This window comes from Asparagus officinalis, chromosome 10, assembly GCF_001876935.1.
Source record: "Asparagus officinalis chromosome 10, Aspof.V1, whole genome shotgun sequence".
NCBI lineage: Eukaryota > Viridiplantae > Streptophyta > Magnoliopsida > Asparagales > Asparagaceae > Asparagus > Asparagus officinalis.
The window spans coordinates 72,630,448-72,652,229 of NC_033803.1; the positions used below are offsets into that span (position 1 = coordinate 72,630,448).

Sequence of the window (21,782 nt, forward strand, 5' to 3'; positions counted from 1 at the left end):
ATCAGACCCGCGGACTCGCACGTCGACGTCGATTCGTTCGACGTTACCCCGATGCAAGATCCTACTTCTCTTGATTTGTCAATTCAATTTTAGATCTGTGAATTAATTATATGCATGTTTAGACTATAATATGATTATGCTGTAGCATGACTATTTTGATATTCCACCACGTCAGCGTCGATTCGTTCGACGTTACCCCGATGCAAGATCCTACTTCTCTTGATTTGTCAATTCAATTTTAGATCTGTGAATTAATTATATGCATGTTTAGACTATAATATGATTATGCTGTAGCATGACTATTTTGATATTCCACGTAGGTTGTTGATGGGATTTTATTAAAAAAGAAAAGAATAAAATATTTGTAAAGAATTATTTTAGAATTAATTATAATGAGAAAATAGTTTAAAAGAAACTATTTTATAAAAGGACTTTTAAATAAATATACTTATGAGTTTACAATATTAGAAATAATTTAAAAGAAATTATTTTGTAAAGGATTATTTCGGAATTAATAAATTAATTATTGTTAAAGGTTAATTTAGATTTTAATAAATTATGTCGGATCTATTTCCACGGCCTTTCTATATTGAAGCCCAAAACAGGGGTACAACTCGGCCCATTCCAAATCATATCCACGATCCTTGATCAAGATTAGATGCTTTCATATTTTTATTTATAAATTCATCTATCGATCTCAAAAAGTTCCCCCAATTTTAGATCCATCTCGATCTCAGAATTCAGTCAGCAAAACCCTAACAGATTTAATCCGTTCTCCGATCCTCAGTCATGGCGACGGCCGTGAAGCTCAACCTGCTGCTCTTGCTCTTAAACTAAAAGGTTCGCTGGATCTGATGTTCTTTGTTCTTGACCTCTCGTTGAATTAAACGCAGGCGGAAAACATTGGATCAGTCGTTTTCTTTGATGGCGCGAACCAGAGGTTTATTCGTAGCAATTCCATGGCGATCGATGAGGAGGTAAGTCATAAGCTTCTGTTTCTCTATATTCTAAGTATATGATCATCAAGTTTGATTCTTGCCATAAAATCAGGATAGTGGCCTTTTAGGTCATGGTGGCTTTCAACTTTGTGTTTGGTGCAAACTGAGTAGATTGATGAGATTGCCGTAGAATTTGATAGTCAAAAGTCTTTTATGTTGAAAATCGAAGGCTTAGCTATGTTCCAGTATAAAATATACACGAAAACGTGATTTAAAATGTGCCCTTTCCATGCCCTTAATATTGTCATGGCTCGGGTCTTGGTGGGTGGGCTGTAGGCTGTCTCAAAGTTGGGATTTGTCTCAAGGCTACGAATGAACTCTCAGATCAAAGTCTTCTGCTGGGAGTTGGTTGTAGATATGCTCTCCTGATGCACGTGCGCTGTTCTTTCATGTGCACCTTGTTCGAATTCAAGGGGGGAAAAGCTTGCATAACATTTATGTTCATAGAGACATCTAGATGATTTTATGCTAAACTACTTGATACGTTTTCTGTTTACATCCGTTACTCATCAGCCATCATGGATATTCATCATAGTCATCTTCTATGTCAGAAAATTGCATGAGCGTTTTTTTTATTACAACTTTCTTATTTTGGAATTGGGATGCCGGATTAACTAAATCATAGAGCTCCTTGTTCTGACTAGGACAAATCATTATCAGCAAATGAAGTTGCTGCAACCGTATCGGTCTTACTTGGTTCTGCTCCGGTCTCGCTTTCATCCGATTCATCATTCAAGGTCATGCATTGGTACCTCTCTTTGGAAGGTCTGATACTTAAGTTAAAATCTGACCTTCTAGTGTGTTCTGTTCACAGTTAAATCAAGTTCTGTACCCTAGTCTATTTGACAGGCCTCATGCTGTTTTGCTGCTGGAAGTCACGGGAATTAAAGGTCAGTGTATTCAACTGACGTTCTATAGAATTTCTGTTTTCTTCTCTTTCTTCATTTGGAATTTTAATCTCATGTTATTTCTCATACAGATCCTCGATTACCTTTCGCCTACTCAAATGACCAATTGGGTAGTGCTTTTAGTAGCAACATTGTGGGCTCAAGTAAAGCTGACATAGAACTATCAGGTATCCTGATTTCCGCACAACACTCCGGACCAGATATGCATTTCATCAACTTATTTTTTTTAATTGTTGCAACAAGTTGATTTTGGCTATAAAACTATATTCCTTTTGTAGATGGGAATGAAGTTTCTCGCTTGGATGATCCATCAAGTATTGAATGTGATGGTGCTTGTATTATTCAAGAACTTGAATATCTTGTAAGAATTGCTGTTTATAATTCTTTCAGCTACGAGAAAGTTCACCTTTTAAGAGCTTGGAAGTGAAATGCTGATTTAACTTTTTGCAGGGAGGAAGATATGTCAGCACATCAGAGGCTGTTGATGGAGAGCTGAGCTTCTCTTTACCCTCTAATGTACTTTCTTTCTGTTGAGATGATTTTTGAAGTTTTAAAATTTAAACCATGTAACATGTAGTTTTTGTTTTCCTAATGGAAAATTGAATATCTTCTGCAGAAATCAGACAGAATTTTTGCATTAAGTCTAGTTTCCTTTACCAGAAATATTAGAAAGTTAATGGAGAATGGTGAAGGTTTTGCAGAAAGCATCACGATCCCTGCGGAGCTATTGATGGGCCGTTTCACAGGCATTGAGGTGAATTTCATCTTCCCTCTCATAACTTTTCACTTGTAGCCTGAAAACCTATTAATTGAAATCATTGCCGAGTATAAGTTGAACCTTGGTGCATCCTTGTTATATGATAATGGGGAATTGGGGACTGACTTAGCCTACGCATACATTTGATGCACATTATAATTCTACTAAGAGTCTAGTATATCGTGCAACTTAGTGTCTCTCTTTCTTCATAGACTAACCTCTGACTGTTATCGTTTCACAACTCGACTGTCATGCAAAAAGTTAGCCGTGTATTTGGTTGCTATCCATGCTTTTTGCAGCTGGGCAAGCATTTTATTTTTTGGCTCTGTTTTTTTTGTCTTCATGTTTTTGTGCATGCAAACTGCACAGAAGATCTAAACTCGGGTTCTTGTTCGAGTGATTTTTTTAATTTAATTTTTTGTCCAACTCGTTAAAATCTATATAATGTTAAAAAAATTAAATTCAAATATGATAATATAGTTTAAGCTTCAAGTAGCTTATTAAATCAATAGCTTCATGTACTTTCACATATAATTTCTACAACCAAAAGATGTTCACACCTTAAAATTGACACTATATTGCAGGCCTTGGAGGAGGAATATGGTTCTGGAGACATTGTTCGTCAAGGAATAGAGCTCCTTCAGACAGCATTTACCAAGTCTTACAACTTACTGCACAAGTTATATGGAGGTCAGTGGTTGTCTTTTTTTTTGATGTTTTGCTTCTAGCCAGTTATTATCGCTTCAGCACCATAATAGTAGCATTTAAGCAGAACACAACAAAGCAACAAAAGTCCAGAAGCACTTATCCTCTTTGACTATTTAAAAATATATATAATCAGAGTTGATAACGGTTCTTCTATTTTTTGGGGACACTGAAATCATGAAGTTGCACATGTGTCGGACATGTTACAAATTTCAAAAACTGTCTTCTCTTGGACACTGAAATGACACATATTTCAAAAGCCATCACCTCTTTCACTAATAAAATCTTTGGAATATGTTCATCTCCTAGCGTTCACATCCAAATTCTTTTCCTCTGAATTTATGGCTAAGACTTGGTGGAGAATTTTGTTATTACATAAAAGAATATTGAAGTAGAACCTGATTCAATGAAGTTTACAAATATTACCCATTTCGCTTTCTTTAACATACCTCTCCTGTGTACGTATATTTATTAGCATATGTTGCCATACTTGTAGCCCTTGATGGTGAAGGTAATAGCGTGCTATGAAGCACGGACACCGTGTCGTGTCGTGTCCGTGTCGGACACACGTGTCGAACACACGTATCCTATGTATTTTTTAGGATTTGCCTCGTGTCGGCGTGTCGGATGGCCGTGTCGGATCCGTGTCCGTGCTACATAGATAGCAGGTATTGTTTGCAATTGATTCAGGGTTATATAATGTGATACTTGCTTTGGGCACTGCAAATCTGGTGCCCGATCTGCTGCATTAGTTATGAAGAGCTCTGTTCAACATCAAATTCATGTCTGTCACATAATATAATATTCTGATAATTCTTTTATAACCATAAATAACAACATATACCCAGTATGATTTGGGTTTTCATTGATTGTCTTCCCTTGTATATGGTTAGGATTTGGTCTCTCATAAACTTCGAACTATTTTAACTTTTTCAGGAAAGGTTGTTGGAATTATCTTATATAGTAGGGAGTCATCTGCAAATGGGGCCCCTATGCTAAATGTTAACCTTCCAGCTGGTGAACCTCGGTTGTTGGCAGAAGCTAGTCCAATAGATGTGAAGATTGCAGAGGTGATATTGGTTAGAAGGAGCTTGGCTTGGATAACTGGCATCATTTTCCTGGTTTCTACGCTAATGGGGGTGAGGGCCATGCGCTGTTATTTTTCGGCTAATTGTTGTTGCTTACAGCTATACTGTTTCCTTGCTTATTAGTTGGTTTGCATTATATTATTAGTAACCGAGGCTGATGGGTCCCTCCACGGTGTTGGCTTGTGGGACATAGACATGACACACATCTAGACCTCTACAATCTAGATCATCAACAAATCCCCATTCGTATAAGTGACACACTGATGAACATTATGGAGGCACGCCAGCCTCTATTTACTCTTATATAGTTATTATGATTTTAATTTAGTAGCTTTTGTCGTTTCGCATGTAAAAGCAACAAAAAGAGATATTTGTCGTTGAGTTCCCAAAACTATGATTTTACTCGGCTTCTTAACACAGGACTGATATGATATTAGTATGACTTTGGCTTTCCTAAAAATTGATTACAACTATTATACTTTACCAAATGGGACAAATTTGACTTGGGCTTGAAATGCGAATGTTCCAGTTTGCATTTCCTTATGTCAGCGAAGGGAAGTTTACTTGCTAGTGATTGAAGTCAGAACCTTGTTCAATCATGCGCTACTAATTCACATTGTGGTTCTCCATTTTATTATTTGTTTCTTGTTGTTTTTTTAATCTGAAGATGTATTCGTCGACTTTCTCCTTGCAGATATACTACTTACTTTACATGCCTCTAACAAGGGACACCCTCCTTTATTCCAACGTAAAACTCGACTGATTAGCTGAAGAACGCATTATCGTCAAGAATCTGCCTCGGCATCCGCTTTCTCAGAATTAGATAAGAGCGCTGCTCTCTTGTTGCATTCTTATTTTCTTATTTGCTACCGGATTATTCCAGTCTGTATTCAGTACAAATTATTTTGTGTAGTTAGTTCTTGTAGAGTAAAAATAAGCCAAGAATGTTCCTGTACTTTGATTTGTTTTGTAAACATTCTGTGGGACAGAATGTAAGAGGCTATGATATGTATTATAATTTCCCCCACTTCGCTTAATAGAAATAATTAGATTATCACTGGATCTGTGTCAATATTTTTGTGGACTATTTTGGTTCAGATTGGTAGCGGCCACGGTGGCTATAATTATAACTATGGTTCATTAAATGATAAATATATTTTCTAACCTCGTGATTCAGTCATTGTATATCTGACCTAAAACTTAAAACATAAATATTTTGATTGGTTAAAATATCTGGGTGGATGACATAGTTGAAATGATTTATGGAACTTAAAGAGTTGAAAAGAATGTCTCAATTATTCAGATCAAACTATCATATTTCCCTAATAAAAATGTTAACAATCACTGTATGTAATACCTACAACACGGCAAGATCCATGAAATCTTCATATTGTACTTAGAAAATCAAATCAATCATCAATTTTTTTATAGCGTAGAATATCGCCCATCATCTAAGCAAAAATACAATGACAAATTTACGATGCCATGCGATTCCAAGTAATACGTCACCCGAACACATTTTGAGGTAGTAAACAATCCTTTGGGTGTAAACATAAAACATGATCTTGTACGCACAGAAGAAATCCTTAATATCAAGCAATAGCACATTCCTGTTGTTACAAATGACGTTTACGATGTAGCATCTTCTTGCATATTTTCCCAACGTTAAGCAGACGACTTCAGGTCGGTCTCCAACCCTCCGCTTAGAAATTGCTCGTACCATTTAGCCGATAATTTTGGAGTTCTTACCTGTGTTTTGGAATCTACATGATAGAGCCCAAATCCTACAGAGTAACCAAGCGTCCATTCAAAGTTATCCATGAGAGACCATATGAAATATCCTCTAACATCTGCCCCTTGCCTGCAGGAGAACCCAAAATACAATACTTAACATAATTTTCGGCGTGCAAATATCATAGATGACATGAGTGTGAAGATGACATGAGTGTGAAGTCAATATACAGCTATAACACTTACCTTACGGCAGTAGCCACAGAAGAGAGGTAGCTCTTGAGAAACTCTACTCTGTTCGTGTCATTGAGTAAGTCATTTAAGGACACTCCGTCGCTCCTTTGACTGTATCCTAAAGAATGTACAGACATAGAGAATTCATATATAAATATACACATGGAAAAAGCACATGATATGTCCTACACTTTTCTCAAAGTTAAAAAAGAAAAAAAGATTTTCAGCGCACACCATTTTCAGTAATGTACATAGGTGTGTTGTTGTATCTCTGCATGAAGTACATGATCACCTTCTCCATGCCATGTGGAACCACAAACATAGTTGGCATCCCGGTCTACAACATAAAATCATATTTACAAATGGTAGCCAATAAACAATCTAAGATTGCGTCTAAACTTTCGATAATCTCTGTCTAATATTTCTCATGGAGCTTACCGAAGCTCCAATAGGCACCCCATTTCTTTGTGAGGTGGCGAAAACTAGTGCATTTCCTGAAAATTTATCAAGCTCGCATGGAGAAAACATGCAATCCTTCACATAAAGACTTGTGTAGTGATTGACTCCTATGAAATCCATCCCGTTTCGTAATTTGATCTTCTCTTCATCTGTGAATGTGGGTAGCCTTGATCCAAGGACTCGACGCATTTCAATAGGATAATCACCATGTAGTAAAGGATCCAGGAACCTTATAAAGCCAAAAAGTATATAACTTCAATATTTCATTTAATAAATATGGCACATATATATGAGTGAAATCTTTCTATTAACTTCTTCAAACAAACTTCATATTACCAAGCCATTTCAAAAGAGAGTGCCCGCTGAGCTGCCGAAATGTCTACTGTGATATTTCTGAGAGGTTCATACCACCGGGTCATAATCACAATTCCAACAGAGCCTCCTTGTTTCTCCTTAATAATTGATTTCACATTAATAACCACTTCGTGTCAATGAAAAGCATGCAATATTTGAATTTTTTTTTACCTGATAGATGTTTTTGTAGATGCCAACGGCCCTTGCGTGGGATAATATGATGTTATGTGCAGCGATATACGGTTCGGTTGAAGAATCCCCGAAAGAACAATTTCCAAATGGTTCTGAACAACGACCAGGAGGGTGATTGCCGTTGAGATAACCAAATTTCAGCATAAGGTTTGGCTCATTAAATGTGCTCCAAAACTTTACTCTATCACCAAATTCCTCGAAACATACTTCCGCGAAATATGCAAAATCTTTCCTGAAAAAAGGAAACCGATGTTAGGAGTCCCCACACATGAAGAGATGCATTTATGTCTCCAAATTTCACCGCAAGATTTATCATATAATAAGATGATTAAACTAATGCAATTGCGATGTAACAAAATTTATATAGAGAGAGTGACAAGTCGCAACAAAATGAAAAAGGAATTTACTGTATCTTTGGACTAAGCCATGCACCATATCGCGTTTCAAGCTCTTGTGGTATATCAAAATGATTCAATGTCACAAATGGTTGTATTCCTGCTCCAGAGTCATGAAAGAGAAGGCAATAACAGAAGCAGCCGAGAGTTTATTATTCATAATACAAAATTTTTGTCTTTAACTTATTCATTTAAAATTACAAGGAAGCTAAAGAAATTACTTCTGAGCAAGAGGGAATCAATAAGGTTATTGTAGAATGCTACGCCCACTTGATTAACTTCTCCAAACCGACCTCCTATTGACAAGCAAATCTTCCATTAATATGTCAGGTTTTATATAGTAGCAAATATTGGAGCTAATCAGATAGTAAACTCACTTGGAAGAATTCTAGACCATGATATCGAAAATCTATACGAGTTAACACCCAGAGAATGCATCAAGTTGACATCTTCCTGTTCAAGAACAAGCTCTAAATCATCAACTCACTGATCTAATCCTGAAAATAAAAGTTTTACCCCCAAAATTTCTGAAATAGTCTTCACACATTGAAACATAATGAAGATGCACCTCATAGAGATGATAATGATTATCGGCAATGTCTCCATTGCTACCATCCTTTACTTTTCCTGTCGAAGAGAGAATGAAATTATGATTTATTTGCAAATTAACTAAGCGCCCTGTGTGGTTTATGAGAGAATGAAGATTGATCAACGCACTTAAATATGACGTGTGTGTGTGTATGTATATATACATACATACATGTACACACACACATACATGCACACACACACTGTTGATAATAGTGTATTGTAGTGGGTTTTAGTCCCACATTGCTTGGGAGAACAAACCTCACACTCCTCTACTTGTATAAATATATGTGCACACTCAATATTCAATTCAAGGGAAATTTACCCAAGATTCTCTCTCTCTCTCTCTCTTACTTTAACATGGTATCAGAGCTAGGGCTATTTCCCTTTCAATAAAATTTTTAACGCTTTTGCGTTCTTTTGCCAAATCTTGGCCTTATTGCTTTGCAGCCGTTTAATGTTTTATTTTTTTTTATTTTTATTTTTAATTATTTGGCGTTCATCTGCCAGATATTTTGGCCTTGTCGTTTTGCGGCCTCTTAACGCGTTTCGCGTTCTCGTTTAACCTTCGGGTTCTATTTTAAACCTTCGGGTTTCATTCTAACCTTCGGGTTCTATTTTAAACCTTCGGGTTTCATTCTAACCTTCGGGTTCTATTTTAACGGCATTGTCGTTTCAAGACCGTCTCTCGGTCTCAAATTAACGGCATCGTCGTTTCAAGCCGTCTCTCGGCCTCAAACGAACGACATTAGTAACAGCATCTCGACATCTTAACGTCTCAAGATTGCTGTTATGGCTCCTTCAGAGAAGATTCCCAAACCACCTTTGCCCCTCAATGATCAAAGTGACTGGGCAGGGTGGTCCACCATTGTCACCAATGCCTTGCGTGGCGCTGGTTTGCTTGATCATCTCACCAGTACGGGACCAGTTCCACCGTCCATCAGCACTGTTGCTTCATCCAGTACTATTGCCTCTGGCAGTGGTGATGTCGATCTTCAGACTGCTCGTGCTCTCTATGTCAAGGAGAGTTCAGAGTGGCAATTGCAGGAATTTCGTGTTATGGATTATCTCACTCGCTGTGTTGGCTCTGGTCTCACTGTCGAGATTGGCTCGCTTCCCTCTGCTCAGGCCATGTGGACTCGTCTCACTGAGCGTTTCACTGAGTGCTCGGGTGCACGGGAGGCATATCTTCTGCAACGCATTTCTCTACAACGCAAAGGTAGTTCATCTCTGCAGTCCCATTTTGGACAAATGCAAGCTTTTTGGACAGAGTTACGCTCCATGCTTCCTGGACGTAATTCCACATATGAAGACTGGCTAGCCTGGTACGAACGGCATGAGGTGCATCAATTGTTTCAGTCCCTTCCTGAATATTCAACTATGGCTGATCAACTACTTCACCAGCCTCAATTTCCGACTTTGGCCTCAGTTATGGGAGCTCTCACTGCTTATGAGACCCGGCAGCAGACAGCACGACTCAATTTGTCAACAGACACTCCTACCTCTTCACTCGAGACTGTTTTGTCTGTACCTGTCACTGCTCCTGTTATGAATTATACTTCTCCACAGGCTCCCTCTCCACAGGCTCGATCTAAGCTCTCTTGCAAATATTGTAAGAAGGAAGGACACCGCATTGAGACATGCTTCAAGCTTCATCCTGAGTTACGTTCCTCAGGTACTGGACGTGGTCGGCGACCCCCTCAGTCTCAACCCTCTCGTACACCAGGATTGTTGGCCAATGCTATACCTTCTACTACTTCAGACTCTACTATTCAAGCTATTGAAAGTCTTCGCCGTCAACTTGATGCTTTTCAACATATCACCTCTACATCCGCCGCACAACTCTCTGGTATGCATTTTGCTGGTTCTTCAGCTAATCCTTCAGTCTCTGGTATGAATGATCTCTGGATTTTTGACTCTGGTTGTTCCTTTCATATGACTTGTAATGCCTCACTTTTATCCTCTGTCTTTACTTCATCCTCTCTTCCTCCTATCTACACAGCTGCTGGACAACCATTGTCCATTACTCAGTATGGCTCTATTACCCCACAAAATGATCCATCTGGTCGTCTAACACTTGGTCCCGTCTATGTGGCTCCACAATTGTGCTTGAATTTAATTTCTATTAGCTCTTTATGCATGGCGGGCCTGTTTGTCTCATTTTCTTCTGATACTTGTATTGTGCAGGATCCACAGACGGGCAAGACGGTTGGGGCGGGTCGTAGGAGGCACAAACTGTATTTTCTGGAATATCTTCACCTTCCAGAGTCCATACGTCCACGTTCTCTTGTTGCTTCTCTTTGTTCGTCAAAACCCTCTACCTCGCTTCCTGCCAATTTATGGCATAGACGACTTGGTCATGTGTGTAATAAAAGGCTGGAGAGTCTTATTCAGTCTGGAGTACTTGGTCCTGTATCATCTAGTTCTAGTATTGAGTCATGTGCTGGTTGCAAATTGGCTAAATTCACTGCTTTACCATTTAAAATGAGTACATCTGTATCCACTTCCTTATTTGATTTAGTACATTCTGATATTTGGGGGCCAGCTCCTTTGCCTTCTTCATCTGGCTACTTATATTATGTTAGTTTTATCGACGATTTCTCTCGTTTTACATGGGTTTACCTACTTAAGAATCGCTCTGACGTACTTACTGCTTATCAAGCCTTCACTGCTATGATTTTCACTCAATGGCAATCTCGTATTAAAGTTTTTCGTTCTGATTGTGCCAAAGAGTACCTATCCTCTGCCATGCGCTCTATCATGTCCTCTCATGGGACTATCTTTCAACAGTCATGTCCCTACACTCATGAGCAAAATGGTGTTGCTGAACGCAAACATCGTCATATCCTCGATACTGCCCGATCAATGCTCATTTCTTACTCTGTTCCTCGTCGTTTCTGGGCTGAGGCTATTCTCACCGCGACTCATGCCATTAATATCACTCCATCTAGCTCTCTTTCCGGTGCTACTCCTTATAGTCGTGTTTATACTCATCCTCCCCGTTATGATCTAGTTCGCGTTTTTGGTTGTCGATGTTTTGTTTTTCTGCCATCTCACGAACGTGATAAATTGTCTCCCAGAGCAGTTTCTTGTGTTTATTTAGGAATTAGTTCAGAACATCGAGGTTATCGTTGTTATGATCCCGCAACTCGTCGAGTTCATATATCTCGTCATGTTCAGTTCGAAGAGGATTCTCCATATTATTCTACTTCTGATGACTTTAATTTCCTCCACTCTACCGATCATGCTTCCCCGTCCACTGCATCACCCACTTCTTCACCTCAATTTTCCTTTCGAGATCTCCCTGACATCTCTCCCTCTCCTTCTGTTGACTCTTCCTCACCTGAGTCTTCTCTTACACCATCTAATCCATATCCTGTGGACACAACTCTCACTCCAGAAAATACTGTTGATCTTCATGCACCTGCGCCAGCATCTCCCCCGCCTGAGGTTCCTCTTGCTCTTCGTCGAGGCAAACGCCCACATGTCATGCCTGCCCGGTATGCTTCTGTTACTTCTTATTCACCTATCTTTCATAACTTTCTTGCTGCCATTCATACTATTGTTGAGCCAAAGTCCTTCCAAGAGGCAGTTCAAATTCCAGAGTGGCGACAAGCTATGGCTGAGGAATTTCAAGCATTTCAGCAAACTCATACCTGGGATATTGTTCCCTGTCCTCCTGGGATCTCTCTTGTTGGCAGTAAATGGGTTTATAAGGTCAAGTTTCGTCCTGATGGCACCATTGAACGTCGAAAAGCTCGTTTAGTGGCTAGAGGTTTTACTCAGCAACAAGGTATTGATTATGAGGAGACCTTTGCTCCTGTTGCTCAGATGCCCACTGTGCGTACTCTCCTTGCGGTCGCTGCTGCTCATCGTTGGCCCTTATACCAGATGGATGTCAAAAATGCTTTTCTTCATGGCTCTTTATCAGAGACCGTATATATGCAACCGCCTCCAGGGTCAAATATTCCTCCGGGACATGTATGTCTCCTTCGTCGTGCTGTTTATGGTCTCAAACAGGCACCCCGCGCTTGGTTTGAGTGTTTTCGCGATGTTGTGCTCAAAGCGGGCTTTATAGAAAGTCATCAAGATGCTTCTCTGTTTGTTCGCACTACATCGCGTGGCAGGGTTTTATTACTCATCTATGTAGATGATATGATCATTACAGGTGATGATATGACAGGTATACAATACGCAAAATCTCAGTTGCAACAACAGTTCCACATGAAGGATCTTGGATCTCTTCGGTATTTCCTTGGTCTAGAAATTTCTCAAGGCCCGCGGGGTGTATTACTGTCTCAACAGAAGTATCTCTCAGATATTCTAAATCAAGCTGAGTTAACTGATAATACAACTGTCGATACTCCACTCCAGCAGAATGTCAAACTTTGCTCTACTGACGGTGAGCCTCTATCTGATCCTACCCGATATCGACATCTTGTTGGTCAGTTGGTCTATTTGTGCATCTCTCGACCAGATATCTCTCATGCTGTTGGTATTGTCAGTCAATTTGTTAGTGCCCCACGTTCTGTACACTATGCTGTCTTATTACGGATTCTTCGGTACCTCCGGGGTACTAGCACTCGCTCACTTTTGTTTCCTGCTACATCTAAGTTAGAGCTTTGTGCATATTCTGATGCTGATTGGGCTGGTGATCCAACTACCAGAAAGTCTACCACAGGTTATTGTATATTTCTTGGTGATTCCCTTATTTCCTGGCGAAGTAAGAAACAAGATGTTATTGCTCTTTCCAGTACTGAGGCAGAGTATCGTGCAATGTCCACAACAGCTAAAGAGATTATTCATCTTCGTCGCCTTCTCAGTGATTTCGGTATTTCTGTTACGACTCCTACTCCTCTCTACTGTGATAATAAGAGTGCCATCCAGATTGCTAATAATCCAGTATTTCATGAAAGGACCAAACATATTGAGATCGACGCTCATTTTGTCCGTCACCAAGTTATCAAGGACAAGACAATTCTACTTCCTCATGTTTCATCCGCTGACGAGCTTGCAGATTTCTTCACAAAGGCCTTACCTGTTCATCGGTTCCAGTTTCTTGTACGCAAACTCACTTTGTTTGATCCAACATGAGTTTGAAGGGGGCTGTTGATAATAGTGTATTGTAGTGGGTTTTAGTCCCACATTGCTTGGGAGAACAAACCTCACACTCCTCTACTTGTATAAATATATGTGCACACTCAATATTCAATTCAAGGGAAATTTACCCAAGATTCTCTCTCTCTCTCTCTTACTTTAACACACACATACATATATCTTTGGTAAAAAAGCATGAATCCTGAATGCGAATATGCCAAGCTTCAGTGCGGTCCTGTTTACTTCCCCATTTTTCAGCAGATCTCTCAATTTTTATTTAAATAAGGCGTGTGTGTGTATATATAGGTATGTACATATAAGTTAAAAATTACCAGGCAAGTGAGTGAATATATCCCAATTGCTTGGGCCCCTGTTGCCTTCAGAAACTGCTCCCTCAATCTGCAAGTATATATCACAATGTCAAAGCTTCAGGCAAGAGCTTGTTTCAAAACAATGATGATAGTAAAACGTGGGAATTAGAGAAGGCAGTGACCTGGTAAGATGAGGTTGAGGTCCCAAAGAGAAAAGAGGGAGGGAATTGGGCTCTCTCTATTCCTTCAACAATTACTAACAATGCAATAAATGTCAATGACAGTGCTCCCTTCTTATTATTGTTCATCCTCCCTCTCTCTCTCTCTCTCTCTCTCTCTCTCTCTCTCTCTCTCTCTCTCTCTCTCCGCTGCAGATTCCAACCGTCCCCCTCCCTCTCTCTCTCTCTCTCTCTCTCTCTCTCTCTCTCTCTCTCTCTCTCTCTCTCAAATGAAGGACAAGTTAATGGGGGGAACAATGGCAGGAGCTAACCATTCACGATAATGGATAAAATGATCAGGGGACAATCATTTATAGCAAACAAAGAAGCATATTATTTCTTTACGCCAACACTTTTTTTTTTAATTTTCCTTCCATTTGATAGGGTGAAACGAGATGCACATGGGTAATGAATAATGATGGGCAGAGTTGATTTATTATTATTATTATAACTCCTTCGTCCTCAAAGAAAGAGATTTATTTTATTTTAATTTTTATATTTTTGGGACAAGTTGACCCCCTCATGATAAAAAGAGTTAAAAAAAAAATTCACAAAGAGATCGAGAGAGTCTACCCCTGACAACAAAACTAGAGGGGTGGTAAGTTCAAGACAACAATACAGCGAGATCTATCTTGGATTAACTCTTTTTTATCTATTCGAGTAACAAGTCACAATTACCTTTTCAAAAACACAAAATTTTACACAAGCTGAGAAAGTATAAGGGATAAATTTGAAACATTTACAATTAGGATATTGCAACAATACCATTTACTTCTGAGTACTCACATCCATCATCAATAAGCAAATACCCACTACAAGCAACGATTATTTATAGCCATAAGCAACTACTGTTGTAGTCTCATTTCAAAAATATGAAAGTCAGATAAAATTATAGAAGTATTGTAGACACTTAATTTTCATGAGAGAAAACAAGTGGCACACGCTACCCATAAAATAAATGGAAGGAGGGAATTTAGCCCTCTCTATACCTTCAACAAATTCTAACACTAATGCAATACGTGCCACGCCGTGAGCCTCCGAGCCCATTGGCGCGAGTACAACACATGGTTTGGCTCAATCCACTGCCAAAATTGATTAGTCCACACTGCACTTGACTACTTGGATTACTTTATAAATCATTCAATCACTAAATCAATATCCGATGTGAACTAGATCTTGGGGTATCACTAGAGTTTTATTTTATTCTATGGGCATGACAATAAATGCTAAAGCTAATGCTCCATTCTTATTGTTCATCTCTCTCTATAAGTCATGAACAGAAGAAATACAATTCCCTTCAACCATTTATAGAAAATAAGCAATCATTCCTTTTGGATTAAAAGCTTGATAAAATAATTATCCAAGTACTGCAAATACTTAGTTTTTCAATGATGAAATGAGGTGCACATGGCACCCATAAAATAAACTTCTTCTGAAAGTCACAGTTGCCTGTCAAAAAGTATTAGGAAAATTGTGTAAGAGTTGGCATAGTGGTTGCAACTTCCAGGTAGACGATAAATTTGAAACAAATATAGGCTATCAGCAGCTACCTAGTGAATGTGCTCCAGGTGCTTGAACCTCTGGTACCTTCAGAAAACATGAATGATAATGTAAATATAAGTCTATGAAAGAAGGTTTATTTCTAATTGCACTAATTGATCACTATGTTTATAGCGATTTCTAATTGCACTAATCGATCACTATGTTTATAGCTTAAGCAACAATATGCATTAGTTAATTGAGATATGATGCACATGTATTCCTTAAAAAATTATAGTAAGGGAACGGATGACCGTATGATGGGTTTAGACTTCTCTTACTAAAAGATGGATATACCATTTCATAAATTTTAACATGGGGTTGTTTGGTGAGGGTTCTTTTCTATTTTCGGCCATATAGACAGAAACTCTATCCTATAGATATCAATTTCGCTGTTATCATTGTCATGGTCATTAGAATTTCATACCTGATTAGTTTTGAAGTTTTCAGGGAGCTAGTGGATCATAAAACTTTTTTTTTTTTTACCTTTGAGGGATACATATGTGGAAATTGGAACCACATTCTTAGAAAATTATGAGATATGATTGTTTGCGTCAAAAGTTGGTTTTGTCATGGAATTCATTATATCTTCAGTCGATTACAATAAATTCAAAAAAAAGAGATAGCTTTTTTATAAGACTTCTTTTACACAACAAAATGAAAATTACAACTCTTGGGAAACAAACGCAGGATCGTTGTTTGGATCACTGCTTGCGTGGGATCTTTGCCTGTGCCGGGGGTGCGTTAGCCCGTGGACCACCAAATCACAGATTCTGATCGAATCGTGAGGGGTTTATGATTCTGACTTCGTTTATCGAAGTGAGAACTTGAAACGATATCTTATCAATGTAAGATAGTCGTTCTTCTTGAAATCAAGTCAAAGCCTGAATATCAAGGAGTTGCCAGAAACTCAAGAACTCTACTCTCTCTCTGCTCTGAAGTGCTCAAAATGATCAGCCCCCCTCCAAAATGGCCTTCGGGGGATATTTATAACCTCCAATAACAGTTGGCGAAAAACAGACTCGCGAGACAGCATTTGCTGTCTCGGCTGTCGAGACAGTATTTGCTGTCTCGACGGGCGAGGAGACATGGGTTTGTGTTGCTGTCATCGGCGCTCGCGAGCCAGTAAACGCTGTCTCGGAAACGTGAACGCGCCAGGCAATTTTCGTTTTCAACTGTTCCAGTTCTTAAACTCCGTATTTTGGGGCAGTTTAAACGCCGCTGATTACTCGCCCCACGACGTTCCATCGTTTTTCAGCAGTTAATGGCGGTGTGTGCAGTTGGTTCACACGGTGGTTGTCTGCACTACTGAGAGTCTGTCTCACGTGCGAGACGAGTCCTGTCTACGAGGCGAGTCAGTAAAGACTGTCTCGCACAGCGAGACAGTGAACACCTGTCTCGCGTGGGCGAGACAGTAAAAGTCTGTCTTGCCCGCGAGACAGTAAAGTCTGTCTCGCGTGCGAGATAGTCTATACTTGTGTTTTTTTTGACATTTTGGATGATCTCCTTCTGAGCTGTATTTGTATATCTTTCAGTATTTTTTAACGCCTACAGATACCCCCTCCAAAGTTTTCCAGACTCATTCTTTGATAGAGGAGTCTGGGATACTTTGGATAAGATAGATTTTTCTTACGACCTCTTCAATACTTGGTTGAGCAGATCATGTACAAGAATCCATAAAATGGCTTTGGCTCTTGATCTCTTCATCCATTAGTCTATTCAGTTCTTTGTAGAATAGCTAATATTTCTCCGGCACTGCGTTTATCGCTTGACCGTTGTTGAGATCTTGATTCGGAGCTAGCTTTTGTTCTTGTGGGCTCAGCTTTTGTCACCGAATTGAGACATCCATTGAAAGTTCGTTAGGTTATCCTTAAGAATATTCAGATTAATATTCTCTAGAAACTTCCTGTTGAGAGTAGGAATACAGTTTAGACTCGTGTACCCATTGGAGTATTCAGGTTATTCTTAAGAATATTCTGAGTGATATTCTCTAGAAACTTCCTGTTGAAGGTAGGGAAGCAGTTTAGACTCGTGTACCTATTGGAGTAGTATGGTCTCTTTTTTGTTGGTAGAGATGAACCCGTTTATGGAGAGGAAGAATTTTATATTCTATCTCCTGGTCTCTTGTTTGTTGGTAGAGATGAACCCGATGATGGAGAGGAAGAATTTTATATTCTATCTCCTGATCTCTTATTTGTTGGTAGAGATGAACCCAATGGTGGAGAGGAAGAATTTTATATTCTATCCCCTGATCTCTTGTTTGTTGGTAGAGATGAACCCGATGATGGAGAGGAAGAATTTTATATTCTATCTCCTGGTGCAAAAGAGACTCAAAGTGGGATCTCCACTTAGAGAATCTGGACGGGTTTGAATAATCCTAACTGTCATAAGGTTTGATTATTCAACTGAAATTGGACCTCTCGTTCATGGAAGGAATCGAAAGGGGATTTTGGTTTTGGTCCTAACTGTAGTAAGGTTTGACCAAGTGGGAGTTCTGAGACGATCCTAACTGTTTAAAGGTTTGATCGTTCAATTTGTGGACCTCTCGTTCATGGAACGAATCGAGAGGGGATTTTGGCTTTGGTCCTAACTGTTTAAAGGTTTGACCAAGATGGGAATTTGAGACGATCCTAACTGTTTAAAGGTTTGATCGTTCAATTTGTGGACCTCTCGTTCATGGAACGAATCGAGAGGGGATTTTGGCTTTGGTCCTAACTGTTTAAAGGTTTGACCAAGATGGGAATTTGAGACGATCCTAACTGTTTAAAGGTTTGATCGTTCAATTTGTGGACCTCTCGTTCATGGAACGAATCGAGAGGGGATTTTGGCTTTGGTCCTAACTGTTTAAAGGTTTGACCAAGATGGGAATTTGAGACGATCCTAACTGTTTAAAGGTTTGATCGTTCAATTTGTGGACCTCTCGTTCATGGAACGAATCGAGAGGGGATTTTGGCTTTGGTCCTAACTGTTTAAAGGTTTGACCAAGATGGGAATTTGAGACGATCCTAACTGTTTAAAGGTTTGATCGTTCAATTTGTGGACCTCTCGTTCATGGAACGAATCGAGAGGGGATTTTGGCTTTGGTCCTAACTGTTTAAAGGTTTGACCAAGATGGGAATTTGAGACGATCCTAACTGTTTAAAGGTTTGATCGTTCAATTTGTGGACCTCTCGTTCATGGAACGAATCGAGAGGGGATTTTGGCTTTGGTCCTAACTGTTTAAAGGTTTGACCAAGATGGGAATTTGAGACGATCCTAACTGTTTAAAGGTTTGATCGTTCAATTTGTGGACCTCTCGTTCATGGAACGAATCGAGAGGGGATTTTGGCTTTGGTCCTAACTGTTTAAAGGTTTGACCAAGATGGGAATTTGAGACGATCCTAACTGTTTAAAGGTTTGATCGTTCAATCTCTCAACTTTCTTTCTTTTAAGAAAGTGTTCAGCTTGTTCGCCACGTAATTTCAACTCTTTCCAAGTTTTGGATGATACGACCCCCAGGGCTTCCAGGACATCGATGGAGAGATTATTGTGGCATGTTTGCAGGATAAACTTCTCTGTAACAGGATCTCTGCAATTCATTGCCTTGTTACGGAAACGTTTGACAAAATTGTCAACTGACTCTCCGTCTTCTTGCTTCTCATCCAAAAGGGTTCCGATTGACACTTCGGTGTCATCATCGAAGAAATTACTGAGGAACAAACTTTCCATGTCATCCCAGCAATTGATGCTCCCTGGCTTGAGCCGTCGGTACCAATCGAAGGCGGGCCCACGAAGGGTGCCAACGAATGACCGAACCATTAAAGCCTCGTTTCCAGAAATCATGCCTAAATGAGACTTAAAATAAATCAAGTGTTGAATAGGCGAGCTCTTCCCCTCAAACGATGTGAAGTTAACCAGATTGAATTTGGCTGGGTATGGTATTGAATCCCATTCTCTTGGATAGGGACACGGAATACCTGTCTTTTTCACTTTTTGAGCCGTCATCAAAGCGTTGACTTTGTTTTCAAGCTCTTTCATTTTCCCGTCATCGTCTATGTCTTCATTCGAATGACGTTGAGGAGAATGAGTTAGACCACCCCCTGTAAGAGGTGCCATTGAACCACTCCCAATATCGTTATTAGGAGAATGTGTTAAACCACCCCCAGCGTTATTGCTATTGGGAGATGTATCAGCCATAATGACTTCATCCACTTCTGGATCACTGTCATCCACAACTTTCTGAGTGTGGCGGCTGGATTCAGCTCGCTGACTGGACTCAGGAAGTTGAGACCGTTGAGTCGTGAGTACTTCTCTGGTTTGTCCCGTGCTAGACATTGTATCATCAGAAGCGATTGCAGAATAAGTGTCCGAGAATTCATCCTCCGAGGACATTCCTTCTTGCATTCTTTTGTAATCTCTGCGTCTGATGGCTCCTAATTGGAGTCGAGACATCCTTTGAGCAATTCTTGGATTGACTTTTCCTCTCAGGAAAAAGTCGGGATTTGAGTCACTTGAATGCCGCTTAGACTTTCTTTTATCAGCCACGTTGATGGTGACTTCAGGGAATTCATCATTTTGGGCAGCTAATTTTCTTTTGCGGAAATGTCTCGATCTCGGCTTAGGCTTTGACAATACAGAGACTCTTTCTGGGATGGCTTCTCGTTTGAAACAGCCGCATTCTGATAATGCTGTTTTAACGAATCGCGCACAGGAACAATGAGAGTTTATTCCTCGAATAACTCTCTTCGAAAATTATTCACAACCCCAACTTGATAATACGATTCATCGGTATGATTGCCAAAAAATCGTATTGTCTGTTGGTATGACCTCCCAGGTATGACGATATCATTTGGTGAATGCGTCTTCTTCTGGGGGTGTAAAACCTTGTTGACATTCTCAGGACAATTTATTGTTGCCTTTGAACGATCCAAGGTTATGTCGGGGGGCGCACGTTTAGAACCACCCCCTTGTGGGTATAGATTCTTAACGGGCTCCGAATGCTGATTTTTTACAACTTCAGACTTTGGAATCCAAACTTGGCGGAGTTTCGGTGGTTCTTTGGCCACCGTTTCCTTCTTCCTTTCTCGTCTTTGTTGTGAGAGAGCACGGGCAAGAGCAGCGTTTGCACGACGTTTTTGTATGCGTTCTTTAAGGGTCGAACGAGTCCTTCTGACAATAGTCCATTCCTCCGTCGTGATTTTAGCAGAGATATGAATGATTGGTTGTTGAGACAACTGAACCACTCGATGTCTTCTCGACTCTAGGTCCGCGTGATAACGAACCCCGTCGGTTTGTTACAACGCCTTAGCCATTTGGTGAGCGCGGCGTTGGCGTTGTCTTTGACGAGCTCTTTTCGTCAATGCAGGTGGGCTTTGATTTAATGACTCTTTACTTGGCGAAGAGCCATTATGAGCAGAGAGGTTGTGAGTGGAATCCTCAGCAATAATCAAGCGAGAGTTTTCATCTGTAGCGTTCGATGGAATCGAAAACTTGCAAACCTTCTTAGAAGATAAAATCTTCCTGCATTTGTGAGGCGAGGAAGACTTTGAGGATGAGGATGACAAATACTCCTCAAACTTCGCTTGGTCGAATTCGTACTCGACCATTGATTCAACCGGGATCTTGATGATTGGCTGCGACACGACGGTCTCGGCAGCGAGACCGTTGGCTCCCACTGTGGTCGCCAGCTTGTTCGCGTCAAAAGTTGGTTTTGTCATGGAATTCATTATATCTTCAGTCGATTACAATAAATTCAAAAGAAATAGCCTTTTTATAAGACTTCTTTTACACAACAAAAGGAAAATTACAACTCTTGAGAAACAAACGCAGGACCGTTGTTTGGATCGCTGCTTGCGTGGGATCTTTGCCTGTGCCGGGGGTGCGTTAGCCCGTGGACCACCAAATCACAGATTCTGATCGAATCGTGAGGGGTTTATGATTCTGACTTCGTTTATCGAAGTGAGAACTTGAAACGATATCTTATCAAGGTAAGATAGTCGTTCTTCTTGAAATCAAGTCAAAGCCTGAATATCAAGGAGTTGCCAGAAACTCAAGAACTCTGCTCTCTCTCTGCTCTGGAATGCTCTGAAAAATGCTCGATAATGATCAGCCCCTTTCAAAAATGGCCTTCGGGGGTATTTATAGCCTCCAGGATGAACAGTACTTCCGAGACAGTAAAGACTGTCTCTCCCCGCGAGACAGTAAATACTGTCTCGTGAACAGTAATTCC

The 21,782-nt window shown here is 39.9% G+C and overlaps 2 protein-coding genes across 2 annotated transcripts; one reads left to right on the forward strand and one right to left on the reverse strand.

Annotated features, from left to right (window-relative positions):
- Positions 892-5,514, forward strand: LOC109826933. The gene is made up of 10 exons (XM_020393944.1): positions 892-977; positions 1,643-1,735; positions 1,813-1,888; positions 1,978-2,073; positions 2,185-2,267; positions 2,357-2,422; positions 2,505-2,660; positions 3,248-3,353; positions 4,305-4,507; positions 5,151-5,514. Exons 1-10 carry the CDS (start codon positions 960-962, stop codon positions 5,217-5,219), a joined length of 966 nt encoding a protein of 321 aa, XP_020249533.1. The 5' UTR covers positions 892-959; the 3' UTR covers positions 5,220-5,514.
- Positions 5,867-14,160, reverse strand: LOC109826297 (probable inactive beta-glucosidase 14). The gene is made up of 12 exons (XM_020393316.1): positions 14,000-14,160; positions 13,839-13,905; positions 8,390-8,448; positions 8,199-8,274; positions 8,043-8,117; positions 7,834-7,921; positions 7,406-7,658; positions 7,217-7,332; positions 6,860-7,109; positions 6,656-6,758; positions 6,434-6,539; positions 5,867-6,317 (listed from the first exon to the last, which is right to left on the reverse strand). Exons 1-12 carry the CDS (start codon positions 14,123-14,125, stop codon positions 6,122-6,124), a joined length of 1,515 nt encoding a protein of 504 aa, XP_020248905.1. The 5' UTR covers positions 14,126-14,160; the 3' UTR covers positions 5,867-6,121.

Coding starts and splice junctions, on each gene's coding strand:
- LOC109826933 (XM_020393944.1), top strand. Junction 2,074..2,184: donor AGCTGACATAGAACTATCAG/GTATCCTGATTT, acceptor TTCCTTTTGTAG/ATGGGAATGAAGTTTCTCGC. Junction 2,268..2,356: donor TTCAAGAACTTGAATATCTT/GTAAGAATTGCT, acceptor AACTTTTTGCAG/GGAGGAAGATATGTCAGCAC.
- LOC109826297 (XM_020393316.1), bottom strand. CDS start 14,125: ATGAACAATAATAAGAAGGGAGCACTGTCATTGACATTTATTGCATTG. Junction 7,333..7,405: donor TCTACAAAAACATCTATCAG/GTAAAAAAAAAT, acceptor TCAATTATTAAG/GAGAAACAAGGAGGCTCTGT. Junction 7,110..7,216: donor CTCTCTTTTGAAATGGCTTG/GTAATATGAAGT, acceptor TGGCTTTATAAG/GTTCCTGGATCCTTTACTAC.